At 57.3% G+C, this 15,737-nt stretch overlaps 1 protein-coding gene and 1 pseudogene across 1 annotated transcript; one reads left to right on the top strand and one right to left on the bottom strand.

Moving 5' to 3' along the window:
- LOC100612940 (large ribosomal subunit protein eL19-like) overlaps positions 1–2,795 on the top strand; it is a 28,313-nt pseudogene extending 25,518 nt beyond the window's left edge.
- Positions 2,796–7,626: 4,831 nt separating this feature from the next.
- On the bottom strand, positions 7,627–10,556 carry TLX3 (T cell leukemia homeobox 3). The gene is made up of 3 exons (XM_016953342.4): positions 9,981–10,556; positions 9,374–9,617; positions 7,627–8,372 (listed from the first exon to the last, which is right to left on the bottom strand). Exons 1-3 carry the CDS (start codon positions 10,540–10,542, stop codon positions 8,162–8,164), a joined length of 1,017 nt encoding a protein of 338 aa, XP_016808831.3. The 5' UTR covers positions 10,543–10,556; the 3' UTR covers positions 7,627–8,161.
- Positions 10,557–15,737: the final 5,181 nt, after the last annotated feature.

The following is a 15,737-nucleotide window of genomic DNA, read 5'->3' as shown; positions in this document are numbered from 1 at the left end:
TTTATAATAACATTGTAGTGTTTACTGTGCACTGGGCTCCAGGTTTAATCTTTCAAACCACCCCATGAGGAAGATCTATTTTTTGCAATATCCAGATGAGCACACTGAGGCACAGAGATGCAAACTGACTTGTCTAGGACCACACAGCTTGTGAGTGACAAAGCTGAGATTTTAACCCAGGCCTGTTAAAGCTTCATATAAGTTGTGGGCATTTTGGTGCAGGAGGCAGAATGCATTAATGTGCCTGTCATCTTCCTTCCCTAGGGCTGAAAGTCCTCAGCCCCAGCAGCTGTGGGCTACACCAGGGCGCCTCACCACCACAGGGGTTCACCAGAGCCTGTTCTTCTGCCTGAGCTGGGAGTCAGAGGTGTGCGGGTGGGCCGTAGAGCCTTCCTGAATCCCTTAGATAAAGCACAAGAGCTATTAGCTTCCAACCATCTTCAGGAGGAACAAAAGAGAAATAACAAGGGATTCTAATGGTAGCAGCAGCAACCACAATGTGAAGAACAAAAACAAAAAACAAGGCTGGGTGCAGTGGCTCATGCCTGTAACCCCAGCACTTTCGGAGGCCGAGACCAGGAGATCATTTGAGGTCTGAGTTTGAGACCAGCCTGGCCAAAATGGTGAAACCCCGTTTCTATCACAAATACAAAAATTAGCCAGGCGTGGTGGCAGGTGCCTGTAATCTCAGCTATTCGGGAGGCTGAGGCAGAAGAATTGCTTGAACCTGGGAAGCGGAGGTGGCAGTGAGCCGAGATTGTGCCACTGCGCTCCAGCCTGGGTGAGAGTGAGACTCCATCTCAAAAACCAAACCAAAACAAAACAAACAAAAACCCACCCAGGACTTTCTGGTTTATACGTGGTGTTGTTTAGGGATGGTAATATTCAACCCGGTCAGAATTCCCTTCGGCAGTCACATAAAGACCTTGGCTTTAGTAACAAGAAGGTTTGAGGTGCCTCACCGGAGAAAACCAATGAGCTGGATTTAGGCGGCTTCCCTTAAAGTCCTGGCACCAGAGGAGCCTTGGGAATGTGGTGTCACTCCTCAGAGCCTCAGTTTACTCATCTCTAAAGTGGAGATTACAATAGTATCTATCTCTTGGGGCCCTTTGAGGATTACATGGGGTGGTGCAGGTGCCCTCACCAAATGGTAGCTGGGTGCTGGAAGCCTGGGCTCAGGAGGATACAGGTGGCCACAGCTCTGAGGGCCTCGGGGAGCTGGGAACTATTAATAAAGGCATGGCCCCATCCCTGCCCAGAGGGGCCCTGCCCGCCCCCTCCAACAGACGAGCTGGAAATGGCAGGCATTAATAAAGTTCACCCCGGCCCAGCACCCTCTCTTGGCGTCTTCTCCGGGGTTGCGTTTCCTCTCTGCTCTCCCCTCCCCTTCTTCTTAGTCTCACTACGTCCTAGGAACAAAAGTGCCCCAGCTGTAGCACCTGAACAGTGGATGCAAATGCAAGGCAGCTTCGCATGCTGGATAATCACCATCGGCCCCTGAGCCCAACACCAACTTCTCCTGCCTCAGGGCGGACCTCGCCCCCTAGGACCAACGGAGGGCTACCTCCCTGACTGGGGGTGGTGGGGGCGAGGGGAAGGGCGGTTCTCGGTTCTTCTCTGGAGTGCTCTGCATTCCTCTTGTTGGCTGAGTCTCTGCTGGCTGGAGGAAGAAGTGGATTTTTCCTGGATGGGGGACAGAGGCAAAGGGTGCTCTGCCATCGCAGGCTCTCAGACCTGGAGAGTTTCAGCACAGCTGGGATAAATCCATCGACCAACAGTGCTTGATAGCAAAGCCAGTACATCCCCGGTAGCAGCCAGCGCATGGGCTGTGCGAGGTCTGGAGGCTTTTAAAGACAATCTAGGACTCTCACTCCACTCAAGGATTTGGCTTCTTAAAATCAGGGAGCCTGGGTCAGCACAAATCTCTCTAATGAACCTGCGGCCAATGGGGCTTTTCCAGGCTGTGATCCGTGGTCCAGTGGGGACGCGGCCTGGCTTGGGCCTCGCAGCCAGCCAGCCAGGCACCCCAGGGCCTTTGAGGCCAGAGGTGGTTAAGGCACCTGGGGGTGAACTTGGGTGGGTCGCCTGCCTTCTCTGCTCCTCAACTTCCTACTTAATGGGAACACAGAACTGTTTTACGGGATCAATGGGATGGTGGAAGGTGTAGGAAAAAACCTGCTCAAATATTCTGTTCGCACATGTTTTTTCTTCTCCCATCCCACCTGTCCTACACAAAGTGAGAGCATAGTAAAGGGGTTGAATAACGAACTCATTAATCAGCAGCGGGTCTGACACAGCAACGACATTCGTTTCAACTGGTGTGATGGCCACTAACCTCAGGGTAATACCAGGACACTGATAAGTCTAGGCAGATGGAGCCAGGCCAAGTTTCCCAGATGACTCTACTACCGGTGACCAGAGGACAATTCATGGCAGTGGAGGACGCTGTTCCATTCCTGTCTTTTCCTCCAAAATAGCAACACCTCTGATTAAACCCCGCACTTAGATTTTGATCCGAAAAATACTTCTAAAATACTTTTGTTTTCATAGAAAACTGATCATCAGCTGTACCATATGCCATGGTTTTTGTTTTTCTGCTTTTTCTGGAAGAGTCTTTAATGACTATTTTTACAGTTTCAGAAACCAAGCTGCAGATAATCGAAACCATTTGCTCAGGGCCACACAGCGAGGGTCCGCACAACTGCGCGGAAGACTCCGTGCCACCGGCGGCTGGGTGGCCCGAGGGAAGGCACCGATCACCAAGGCAATTTCTCGAGGACTTTGCCAGTGTCTGAGCCAAGACAGTGCACAGCCTGGGTCTGGGCGTCGCTGAGAGTAGATGCTCTTAACGGAGCAGGCGCTTGGAACTGGGGGGCTGAATTTCGAATTTCACGGAAGGAAAACCGCCTTCCCTGTGGAGGAACCTTCGCTACTCCAGAACGCAGGCGCCTGCACCACACCAGCTGCTCTGCGGCCTTGGTGCACTTGTTTACACACGGTTTAGCTGGACCGAGGCAGAGGCTGGGATTTTGGCAAAGGTTCCCAGGAACCTTCGGTGAGGTCGCTGCTAGGCCCGGAGCTGCCCGATGGTCTCTGCAGAAAGTTGGAGGCCGTGTCCCCCCATCGCTATTCCAGAGCGCCTGGCCCGGCCGCGGCGGAACAGAGCGCGCACCACTGTCGGCAGCCCAGGCCTTGGCCGTCGAACTGGCTCAGCCGCCTGCTTCGACCGCAGGTCCGCAAGAGCCTCCGCCCTAGCTGCGCGCCACTCTTCGCAAAGCTGCCGAAGCGGACAGGCTAAGGTTACCCTGCCCAGGGGCCCGGTGGGACCTCTGGGTGTCACCGCTGCGCTCGTGGTGGTCGCGGCTAGGTCTCCCCACTTCGGCACGGATGGCAAAGGCGCCAGCGCGCAAGCCTGGGAGGCTAGAGGTGCCGGGCGCCCTTGGAACTCAGAGCCCAAGTCAGAGCGGCAGACTCTTCTGTCCCACTGCGACCCCGGGCCTAGTGTCAGGGTGGCTGCAGACGCCCCCCACCGCCACCCCGAAGCTGCATCTCCACCCTCACTACTCAAAGCTCCTCCACCCAGTACAAAGAGCGCTTGCTTTAGGGGCGAGAGCGCGGGGCCGCCACCGCTGCACGACCCAGAACTATTATCAGAGCTTCTTTGAAGCTTACTTTCTTCTTCTTTTTTTCCTTTTTTGAGACAAGGTCTCACTCTGTCGCCCAGGCTGGAGTGCAGTGGTGCGATCACGGCTCACTGTAGCCTCGACCTCCCGGACTCAAGCGATCCTCCCACCTCAGCCTCCGGAGTAGCTGGAACCACAGGCGCGTGCCACCACGCCCGGATAATTTATTTTATTTTATTTTGTAGAGACGGGGTCGCTATGTTGCTCAGGCTGGTTTTGAATTCTTGGGCTCAAACAATCCTCCCGGCTTGGCCTCCCAAAGGGCTGAGATGATAGGCTTGAGCCACCACGCCCGGCCTAGGCTTAGTACTTCCATCTGCAAATTGCGGGGGCATTCGAACCTCACAAGTGCTGTGCATTGCAAATCAGAGCTCCCTACCCGGGGCTGGACTGGGAACTGATGACCCGAAACCATTCCCACTAGCGGGAAGCGAGCGGCCGGCCCCAGAGTTTTCGGCGTTCTCTGCTGAGGGCTCTGATTCGGCCAGGTCCCCGTTGCGTCCCCCAGTCCCATACCCCACCCGCTGCGCGGCCTCCTAGGGAGAACTGACTGTGGCCTCACTCCCTGCCCGGACCGGGCAGACTCGCCCCTCCTTGCAGACGCCTTCGGCCCAGGCCTCCCCGCCTGCATGTAGGGCCCCGGGCGCAGCCTCGAAATCAGGGCGCCGGGAGAACCCGCGCCATCATTCTACTCGGCCCCCGGAGATGCCTCTTGTCTCCCTGCCCTGCATCTGTAAAATGGGCGCGGCATTAGAGACGCTGGGACCGAGGCTGAGGCGGCGAGGCGGCGAGGCTGCGTCCGCAGCTGTCGCCCAGAGGCAGGCTGCTTCTCGTCCTCCATCCAGTCCTCGGCCGGGCTGGGCGCCAACACTCGGCCGCCTGCCTCCGTAGCCTTGGCCTAAGGCTGGGAGACGATCGCAAAGGAGGCCCCCTCGTGGGGCCCCTCAGGCTACTCCAGATTCCTTTTTTCTTAAGCACAGCCTCAGGGGAGCCTGCCCCATCCAGATATTACCGTTGCCCCGATTCTGCCCATAGCCCGCGTGGCTGGGGGCAGTGGGAGGTGTGTCTCCTACTGAGGACGAGGAGTCGTCGGACTTCAGTCCCGCGCAGCCCCGTTGGAAACGGCGACCTAGGAGGAGGGGGTTAGGCGTTAAACGCCCTCGGCAATCGCTCCCACCCGCTGGGGGCGCCCACATTGCTCTGGGTGGAGGTGGCCGAGAGATAGTCGCCACTTGGCACCACATGAGTGGGCTCAGCTCTGTAACTGGAAAAGACCCGTAGCCCGTCTCTGGCTGGGCAAGGCTGGGTGAGGGCAAAGCGCTGGAAGACGCCAAACGCCGCGAAGGCACTGGGTGCGGGAAAGCCAGGCGCCCCCCGAGGGCCGAAGCCAGACCGGCCCCCCACCCCCGGCCTGCCTGGACGCCTACCCCGGACAGGCCTCCGGGCCAGAGGCCTTCTGCGCAAAGCGAGGCGCCCAACAGAAAGAAAAAAAAACAACGTGCGTGTGTCTCCAAAGAGGCCCAAAGAATTGAGTGTCACCCTGGCAAAACAACAGAAGTAATTTTGAAAAACAAAAATACTAGGCCTTATAAGAATGATACGTTGGGCCGGGGGCGGTGGCTCACGCCTGTAATCCCAGCACTTTGGGAGGCCGAGGCGAGCGGATCACGAGGTCAAGAGATGGAGACCATCTTGGCCAACATGGTGAAACCCCGTCTCTACTAAAAATATAAAAAATTAGCCAGGCGTGGTGACTCGCGCCTGTAGTCCCAGGTACTCCGGAGGCTGAGGCAGGAGAATCGCTTGAACCCGGGAGGCGGAGGTTGCAGTGAGCCGAGATCGCGCCACTGCACTGTAGCCTGGCGACAAAGCGAGACTCCGTCTCAGAAAAAAAGAAAGAAAGAATGATACGTTGGATTTTGGGGCCTGTGGGGGAGGGTGGAGGGGCGAGGGATAAAAGACTACACATTGGGTAGAGTGTACACTGCTCGGGTGATGGACGCCCCAAAATCTCAGAAATCACCACTAAAGAACTTATTCATGTAACCAAACGCCACCGGACCATCTGTTCCCCAAAAGCGCGTTGAAATAAAAACAATTAAGAAAAAAAACCCCGCTAGGCCTTATTATGGAGCAACAGAATAAAACGGAACGGAAGGGAGCTGGACCGCGACACCCGTCTCTGAGGAAAGCGCTTCTCCGCCAGCAAAGTCAAGGGTCCCTCTAGTCCTCAGCCGAAGGGCCAACCTTTCCCAACCCGATGACGGCGTTCATCAGGCTTTTTATTGGAGAAAATAAAAGCATTTCAGGAAAACACTCACGGAAGAGACCCGAAGTTCTGAGTCACCCTAGTCCCTCCCCGGGTGTCTTTATGTTCTGAAAGGCGCAGATCCCAGGCTAGCTGGGCTTGGAGGTGGAGGTGACGGCGGGAGCGCTGGGGGTTCAAGGTGTTTCTCAGGCGCCCTCCCCTTCCTCCAGCCCTGCAGGTGAATACAGTCCCGCAGCCCGCATAGAACGAAGGCTCGGAGCACGGGGACCCGTAGGGTGGCGCACGGCTCCGGCTCCGAGGGAGGCAGTGGGATGAGGCGGGTGGGGGTGCTCGTGGAGTGGGAGGAGGGGTGCTCTGGGACGCGGCCCCGAAAGTGTTTTGCCTTAGGAGCTACTGGGAGCTGGGCCTGGAAGAGGGAGAGAGGGAGTCAGGGAGAAAGGAAAGGAGAGAGAGAGAGAGAGAGAAAGACAGATACATAAAGGCAAAGAGATTCAAGAAACAAGAAAGGGAAGACAAAAGGACAAGAGGACCGTGGAGAGGAGGGAGACAAAGAAAGCCAGAGACACACAGAGGCCAAGAGTCAGAACTGGGGAGACAAGAAGGAGGAGACGACGGAACAAGAAAAGGCTGAGGGCAATGAAAAGCAATAGAGGACGAACTATACTGGGAAACATCATAAAGAAAAGGAGAAAGATACAGTGAAACAGAGACCCAGAGTAACATACAGAGGAGAAAACAGGGAACATTGTAGAGGAAGAAACGGAGAGGCCAGAAAGTAAGTTTTCAGAAGACTGAAAACGAGAATGATAAAAGAGGGGGAAAAATCAAAGAACTAGAGGAAGTGTTCACGGGCTTTGTGTGTTAGATGTGATTGGAAGGGGTCAGCCGCTCCAAACCTTGCAATTCTGAAACTTCCAGCTCTTGAGCCACGGTGGAGCTGGGTGGACCCCGGCCACGACGCTACCACACCAGGGCTTAGAGTTCTGAGTTCCGGGCGCCCCGCCCACTCCAGCCCAGTGACACCGCGGGGGCTGCGGTGACGTCACATGACGTCACGCTCCACCTGGGGTCCCACGCAAACCCGACAAGGAGAGGGCCCCTAGGGTTGTGCGCTGCATTTGCTCCCCAGGCGTTTGGAGACCGAGGATTTGCAGCGGCTCTGCGCGCAAAGCCTGCCCACAGCGCCCGCAGACTGGCCAGAGCCAGGTCCTCTCTGAGGCTCCGCGGGAAAAAGAGGGCGGAAAGCGAGTTGCGGGGTGAAGTGGGGCTCCGAGTTCCGACTTGAGTTCTAAGAAGTTCGAGGCCACCCTGCCTCCCACCCCCCAGGTGGATTTGACCTGGGGACGGCCTAGGCATCTGCCCAGGCCCAGCCTTTCACTCCCCAGCCCGCCCCGGCGCTGGCCCGCGGCCTTCGGGCCTGGAGCACCTTTCCCATGTCCAGTCCCCATCCCGTGCGCACCCAGGCTGCGGGTGGCCGGCACCAACTGACCTGCACCGCGCATCCTCCTCGGGGGCCCGGGCCGGGGTTGCAGCCGAGGCGAATGCAGACGAACGTTGCGGAAGTGGACGCGCCCTGCGCGCCGCCGCTCGGCTTCTACCGCCGCAGGGGTGGGGCGCAGGGCCGGGGGTCGCCGAGCATTATTGGAACGAAAACGAAATAAAAGCGGCGTTAAGTGAAATAGCTAACTTTTTTATTAAATAAAAAGACTTAAATAAAAGGAACGGAAAAGAAGAAGAGTGGACCCAGCCTAAACGCAGGGTGCCCCGGGCCCCTGGCACTTCCCCCAGCGGCCGGGTCGGCTGCCCTTCCTCCAGCGGCCCCGGCGGGGGAAGCAGGTGGCCGATTTCTAAAGAAAAAAGCCAAAACTTTTTTATTATTTACACGTTTGGGCAAAAGTACAAAGTATAATACAGGCGCCCGGCCCGGGGGGTGCGGGCGGGGGGCGGAGAAACGTAAGGCGCTTTCTTGTCAGGCCTGGGCCTGGGGCGGGACGGGGCGCGGGGCGGGGGCTCGGATTGTGCGGCCGCGCGGAGCTCGGGCCCTACCCCCTTCCGCGGCCCCCCAGTCTGTGGCCGCGCCCTGGGGCCTACTCGGGCTAGACGGCCCCTTCCCCTCTCGGCGCCGGTTCCCCCGCAGCCCGCCTGGGGGGTCCGGGGCGCCCGGCTGGGTGGGGGCGGCGATCCGTGGCGACGGTGCGCGCTGGTGGGCTCACACCAGGGAGGTGACAGCGGGAACCTTGGAACTATCCTCCTCCCAGGGCTGCAGATTCTGCAGAGCAAAGAGTGACGAGTTGTGCAGACAGAGCGGGTCAGGCTGGATGGAGTCGTTGAGGCTCTTTTGGAAGGCGTCGTGTTGCAGCTGCAGCATGAGCCGGCTCGCCTGCTGCCGCTCCGCCTCCCGCTCCTCCGCCGTCTGCCGCCTGCACCGGGGGAGGGAGAGGGACAGTACCGTCATGCACCCGGCACCGCGGGGCCGCCGGCGGGGCCGCCGGCGGGGCCCCGGCCCTCCCGGGAGCCGAGGCCATCCGGGAGCCTCGAGGCGCAGAACCCGTCTGCCTCCCAGCCCGCGCTTTACGCCCGAGGCTCTTATATCCAGGGAGCCGGTTAGGATCATTTGTTTTTGTTGTGTGCCAGAGGGTCTCCAGGAGGGGACTCTGCCCGCCGCCCACCTGCACGCCCGGGTATTGTGGCTTCACCAACAATAAAGATTGTTCCTTTCGCCAGATAGCAAGGGCAGGGCCTATGTGTAACTGACTTGGCCCTGCGGGAACCGGGGTCGCTGGGGTCCGCGGGTGAGCAGGCTGGCTCTGCACCACCCGCACGACGCCCGGGGGCTGGGTCAGTCTCATCCAGTTCGCCCAGGGCCTGTCTTGAACCCCTTTCCAGACGCGATCGCTTCGCCGTTTACGGGTTGAATCAAAACAGAGATCGGATAAAAACGCGGCTGGAATGGAGACGCGGAGATGGGGGGAGAGGAAACCGGCGTCCACGAGGATTGTTGAAAATCCGAGAGGGCGGGCTGGAAGAAGGAGGAGAAGGAGAGTGCGAGAGGCCCGTGTGTGTGCGCGTGTGTGTGTGTGTGCGTGTGTGTTTGGGGCGGGGGTGGGTGAGAGGAAATCAAGTGAACGCAGGAGACCGTACAAAACACGGGGAGAGAGTTGGAGGGGCTCACGAAAAATGGGGATGGGGATGGAGGAGAAACCAAGGCGTGGGAGACCACGATGGAGAGAGAAGCACAGGCCAGCGAGAAGGGTGAAAGGAAGAGGTACAATCTGCGAAGGCGGGGTGGAGGTGTGTTTGGGGGAGGCAGAGGGGGGCGGAGGTAGTGGATAGCCTTAAAATAGGGCTAGTGCGAGGCTGCGGCTCGGGGCGGGACAGGTGAAGGGCAGGTGTAAGGTGGGCCGGGTCAGGCCTCTCTCACCGCCACTTGGTCCTCCGGTTTTGGAACCAGGTCTTGACCTGCGCGTCCGTCATTTTGAGGGACTTGGCGAGCGCCGCCCTCTCGGCAGAGGCCAGGTACTTCTGGCGATGGAAGCGCTTTTCCAGCTCGCAGATCTGCACCCGGGAAAAGGACGTGCGCGGCTTCTTACGCTTGGGCGGCGTCCGGTTCTGGTAGGGGTGGCCGATGCGCCGGGTCACGGTGAAGGGCGTGAGTGCGGCCGCCGCTGCGGAGACACAGGAGGGCCCCTGAAGCCCAGCCCGGCTCCGCCACCGTTCAGGCCCCATGTGGACCCCGTGGCGCCCCGTGGGACACGGAGAGCTCCGCTATTTCGCTGGTCGCGCGCGTTTCCAGCGACATCAAGCCGGTCGGGAGACGCCCTCGCCCCCTGTCCCTTCCCCCGGGCACGGGCTTATTTTCCTGCAACTCTCCGATTACCCTCCCCACTACGGCTGCCCGGGGCCCTGGGGCCGAGGCCTCCGCCGCGCTTGGGCCTCTGAAATGGTTTCCGGGAGTGGAGCGCACAGGGCGCGGCGCCTCTGGCCCCGAGAGGGCGGAGGCCTGGAGCCTGGTCGCCAGCTCTGCTCACCTGTGAAGCGGTCTTTCACGAAGCGGCGGCTGCTCTCCATCCAGGGGAAATTGAGACCGCCCAGGCTGGAGACCGTGGGCACGGAGGGCATGGCGGGTAGCGCGCTTGGCAGAGGCGGTGGCACGGCCCCGGGCAGCGGCCTGTGCGCCGGCACCCGGATCACGCCTGCGGGCGCTAGGCTCAGGTTCACACTGTAAGATCCCGCGTCCTCGAAGGGCGCGCCGAGGCCCGCAAAGGAGGCGGGCAGAGACGGGTATGTGGCGCCCGGACGGCCCCCGGGGGGCCCTCCCAGGTAGCTGGCGCCGTCGGGGCCCCGCGGGGCGGGTGCGCTGTCCTGGTCCGGGCTGTTAAGGATCTGGTCGATGCCGAAGCTGATGGGCTCGTGCGGGTGCGGGGTCTGCGCGCTGGCGGGCGCCTCCATCCTGGGCGGGCGGAAGGGCTGGGCTGGGCTGGGCGGGGAGGCGGCTGGGTCCCCGTTACGGCGCGGCCATGGAGCGCCCGGCGCCTCTCGTCGCACTGAAACTTTGCCAAGAGTGCGCGGGCCCAACAGGCTCTGTGTCATCTTTCTTGAACCGAACCTGGAGTTTCCGCTGCTAATTCCTCTCCTGCCGCAGCCATTGGCTGCGATCAACAAGCCTCTCTCCTCTCATTGGCTCCCGGCTTTCAATAAAGGCCTAATTCATGGAAATAGGAGCTTAGGGACTGTTCCAAGGTGACATCATTTTAACAAACGAACAATAGGTCAAATTTATTAGCAGGGATAATGGGCGGTGGATATTAGCGCCCGAACCGCAGCCTCCCAAACCCGAAATCTAACGAAGCTGCAATTAGCAGACGCTCCCCGCTCCTCCGGGCCAGGCCGCTTCCCAGACACCGCGCTGAGTGGGTAGAGCGCTCCGCTTGTGAAATTGTCTTTTGCTGAGTGGGTTTTCGTTTTCTTCCAATTTTTTTTTTTTTTTCATCTGAGCAAAAGCCAAACCAAATGCATCCTTTCAGGTACAATGGAGTTGCAACCCCGGGACGACCCGGCGGAATCCTCAGAAGCCCCTTGGACGCTACCGCCGCCGGAGGAACGAAAGGGGCGCACTACCCGGGGCAGGCTTCGCGCTGCCTGCGCGCGGGGCGAGGGGAGCACTGTAGCGTTCTCCGCGCCCCGGATGACGCCGACCCGCGTGGGGAGAATTCGCCCCCGCCCGGGTTTCGGCCGCGGCCTCGCGGCCACTTTGGAGACACTCCCTGGCTCCGGCCAGGCGTACCGAGGCGTGACTCGCAGGTGCCCACGCGTGCCAGCTGCGGCTGGGCTAGGGACGCGGGGTCGCCCGGTGGGGAGCGGGGACCTGGCTCTCGTAATTCGTTGCAGGATGGAAGGGGGCTGTGGTCGCGCGTGGGAACCCGCTCGCGGCTCGGCGGGTCTAGGGACTTCGGGTTCCCGAATGTCAAAGGCGCGGGCAGCTCCTAGAGCAAATTGCGGGATTTCTTTGGGAAACGCGAGTGGTGAGCCCCTCCCGGCTCCAGTCCAGTTTGGGCGCTGGAACCACTCCCCGTTCTGCTCGCGCCTCAGTGACTGTCTACCCGGCCCAGGGCACCGTGGACAGGACCGCACACGAAGTAGTCACCTTCCGCTGCAGCTTTGGGGAGACAAGCGGAATCATTTTCTTCCAGCGAATTCTAAAATCGTTAGGTGCAAACTCTTTGAGTGTCGCACCCCTGGCCTGGGTTCTTCCTCCCGCTCCTTGTGGTGTGGACAGTGGTGAGAGCTCGGATGTGCTGTTGTTGGCCAGAAGTGTGTTCAAATTTGGACTGGCCACTTCCTCGCTGAGTGACCTTGGGCAATTGACTCCATATATTTAGATTTCGGTTTTCTCGTTTGCAAAAAGGAAAATAATGCATGCATGCGGGTTGTTCGTGAGCCGCAAGTGAGATATTGAGGGAGCGCAGAGCACTGGGCCTGGCACGTAGTAGGCACTGGGCAGCGTGGCTCACCTCCCACTCTATCCCCCCAGAGTAATGGCTGATGTATTATTGCTGTGACTCTTGTTTATTTTGTTGGCAGTTTAATTTTATTTGCAGGGGCTCAGTACGTTGGAGAGAAAGGTGTATTTGTCTACCAGTAGGGTCCGTTTCAGAGGACGGGGAAGGACAGGAGGTGCAGGTTGGGGAGTCTTTCTCTCTTCTCCCAACAATCCAAAGGCGTCAGGATTTGCAGGGCCTCCAGGCCTGGGTCTGGAGTTAGGTCACTTGCCCGCTGTGTGACCTTGGGCAAATTGCTGGCCCTTGCTAAGCCTTCCTGGTGGGTGTGGAGAGGGAGGCCCAACAGTGAGGAGTGAAAGCTGCAGGATGTCTGGGGTCTGGGCAAGTACTCCCTCACTCCCTTCCAGCGACAAGGACCCTCAGATGGGGTAGATGCCATTGCCCTGGCTCCAGGGGGCCTCCTGCTTCTAATTCAGGCTCTGCCACTGGCAGTGTGGGTCCCTAACCGCCCCTCCCAGAACCGCATTTTCCTTATTTGTAAAACAAAAAGGGCACCAGCTACCCCCAGGGTGTCTGTGAGAACAAAATGAGATAACATCTGTGGCAGTGCCTGTGTGAAACTCTGGCGGTTATATCATAATAACTTTAATGACAACTATAAAGCTACTGTAGCTGAGAACCTAGCCTGTGCCAGGCAGGGAGGTGGACACTTATTTATTCTTCACAATGACCCTGTGAGGAAAGGGCTGTTAGTGGCCCCAATTTCTCACTAATGAGGGAATTGAGGCTTTGAGAGTTCAAGGGAAGCACAGCTCCCCACTTGGGGGCTGGAGTTGGCACCTCACCAGCTCCACTTCCCTTCTGGCTTCCAGTGCCCGGGACTCAGGGCTGCCCTTGTCACTTCAGACACTGTTATATCAGGACAACAAGGCCCACCGCACAGAGGTTTGTGGCACAGAATTAAGGCGTGGGTGGCACAGCGCTGCTCCCAGCTTGTGTGCTTAAGAATGGGATTCCCACCTCAGTTTACCAGCTGTGGACTCAGGGAATTATTCATCCTCTTTATGCCTCAGTTTTCTCATCTGGTAAATAAACCTCCTGGGATTAAATAAGCGCTCCAGGTAAAGCCTGGCATGGGTCAGGGCTCTGCTTCACTGCTTGGCTTCCGGCTTCCTGAGATCCACGGTCCCTCATCGTCCAGCCCTGTCATACAGATGAAGGAGCTTTGGGCCACTAATCATAAGCCTCCTTTCACTTCCTATCCAGATAGCTCTTAGGCAGCTCAGGAATGGGGGGAACTTGGTTAGTCCCTAGGACAGTGGTTCTCAGAGTGTGTTCCCAGAGCAGCAGCATCAGCATCACTGGATAATTTGTTAGAAATGCAAATTCTTGGACCCTCGCCAGACCTACGGCATCAGACACTCTGGGGTAGGACTCGGCAATCTGTGTTTAACAAGCCCTCCAGGTGATTCTGATGCCTGCTCAACTCTGGAAGCCAGTGCCCAGAATATGGTCCATTTCATCTGAGTTTTCAAATGTGTTGTTGTAACATTGTGGGAAGATTCTCTCAGAATTTGCAACTCTCATACGAATCTGTACTAATACCTTCCACTTCTCATTCCCCGTGTTGCTCATTCATGCCTTCTCCTGATCATACTTGCCAAAGGTTTGTTATTTTGTTGGTTTTTTAAAAAGCCTTTGATGTCATTATCCCCTTTTAAGATGCCACCTCTTTCATGGATGTTGTGGTTTAAAAAAATATTTACTCCTTCTTTGCTGAGTTGAAAATTTAATTTGTCAATTTTTCTTTCTTTTTAAATAAATGCATTCAAGGGCATACATTTTCCTCTGAGCACTGTTTTGGCCAGGTATGTTCTGATATGTATTTGGTGTTCCTGAGGTTGTAATTTCTTGCTGCCCTTGTAATTTACCTGCTGTCACTTGATCAGTGAGGCATACACACTGAAAGAGATTAGGAAATGAGAATTGTAAGAACTGGGGATGAGGATTCCCAGGGCTAGAGAGACTTTCAGAATGGAGCACATCCTCTCCTCTTCCCCAAGAAGAAGCTGGAAGAAAGGGGTACAGCTGGTGGAGGCTTTGCCGAGAGTCATCTGGAAGAGGGTGGGGCTTCAGGCATGACAGGCAAGATGCTGGGATTTCCAGCTGGCCCATGAGCCCAGCTGTGGGAGGCCAGGTTCCTCCAGGCTCATTCTGCCATTGACTTCTTGAGTGAAATGAGACTCCATTTCCCTGTCTGTGAAATGGGGTAGAGACTGAATCAGGACTTTAAATGTATTTGGGTCAGCTACCCTATTTGAAACACGGATGCAAATATTGTGGTCTGCTTCCATAGAAAAAGACAGAAACACATAATTTGGCACACACACCATGTCACAGGTTGCTGACCTGCCGTGCTGTTCTTGGCTTACACACCCTAGTTAGGAGTCCCTAGGGGCCCTTCCAGTTTTCCTGATGGAAGGCTCTAAAGACACTTGCCAAAATTTATTCACCCATTCATTTATTTATTCAACGAATATTTACTGAGCACCTACTCACATTTCCTGGACCATTCCCCAGTGCAGGGGCTTGCTTTCCCCATCTAACAGTGGGCACAAAGCAGTCTGAGCTCTTCATCACTGCTTCCCCCAGTGGGCAGGACCTAGGGAAGAACCTTCCTGAGGAGGTCTGATCAGTCTCAAGACTCTGCCAGCCAGTGGAAGGAAAAGGCCTTCAGATGTCGGCTGTTGCTTGGGACCCCCCACTGCAGGTCACGAGGCTTCAAGGACAGTTGACTTAGGGAAACAGTCTCTTGTCCAAGGGCATGTAGTGGACAGGGGTGGAGCTGGGATTTGAACCCAGGACTGTTTAGACTACAAAGCCCACATATTCCCCTTTACCTCACACCCCTATTTGGGGGTAGGTGGTAAAGACTCTAAGTCACAGGACTGAGTGGGGAGGGGAATCAGTGCAGGGTCTGGGTGAATGAGCCCAAGAGTGGCGGTGAGGGCTGGCCATAGTGGGGCTCACTTGTCTCCCCTACTGGCTTGGGAGTTCCTTTTGGGCAAAATGGTGTTGGTGGCATTTGATCCCATGTCCCAGGGCTGGGTCCAGGGCGTGGAGGACTGGAGGACATTATCAAGAGTTTGTGGTATTAAACTCAATAGCACAAAGCAAGGTCAGACAAGGGGATAAGAAAAAGGGGTCAGAATTGGGTGCAGGCATTTGCGTGCACTCAGTTCGTCATTCACCTCCCCCAGCCCTGCTTATGGCTGGTTCCTTGCATCCTTTACAACCCAGGCCAGCCCTCACCTCTCTGCCCATCCTCCAGAGCAGCACCCTCACCCCATCATCCTCTCTACCCATTGATTTTCGTCATTCCCCTCGGAACCGATCTTATTTATCCTGCTCACTAGCTTTATCTGTGGCAGGTGAATGAATGAGTGAAAGAATGATTTCCAAGGCGCTTGGGCTGTGTCAGACCCAGGCCCTGGCAGGGAGGCTGGCAGCCCCCTGAGGAAGCTGACCCTAGGGCTGGAGGTTAGAGGAGAGGGAAGCAGGGCGAGATTCCTTTCTCCATGGGGTGGGGGGCTGGTGGAGGTTATAAAGGGCATGTGAACAGGGACTGTGCAGATGGCAGCATGCGCAGGGTGGCAGGAATCGGTCAGTGTGCGCAGACTTGGGGGAGCAAGGGCAGGCAGGGTGGGCAAATACATGGGGTGGCCTTCTCAGGGACCTCCAAACCTGATCTCATGCCCTTGTTTCCTTCCCCTACACCTTAGCCAT

Source organism: Pan troglodytes, chromosome 4 (assembly GCF_028858775.2).
Source record: "Pan troglodytes isolate AG18354 chromosome 4, NHGRI_mPanTro3-v2.0_pri, whole genome shotgun sequence".
Classification (NCBI taxonomy): Eukaryota; Metazoa; Chordata; class Mammalia; order Primates; family Hominidae; genus Pan; species Pan troglodytes.
The sequence above is the reverse complement of the archived record's forward strand: the minus strand, read 5'-3'. Positions and strand labels throughout refer to the sequence as shown.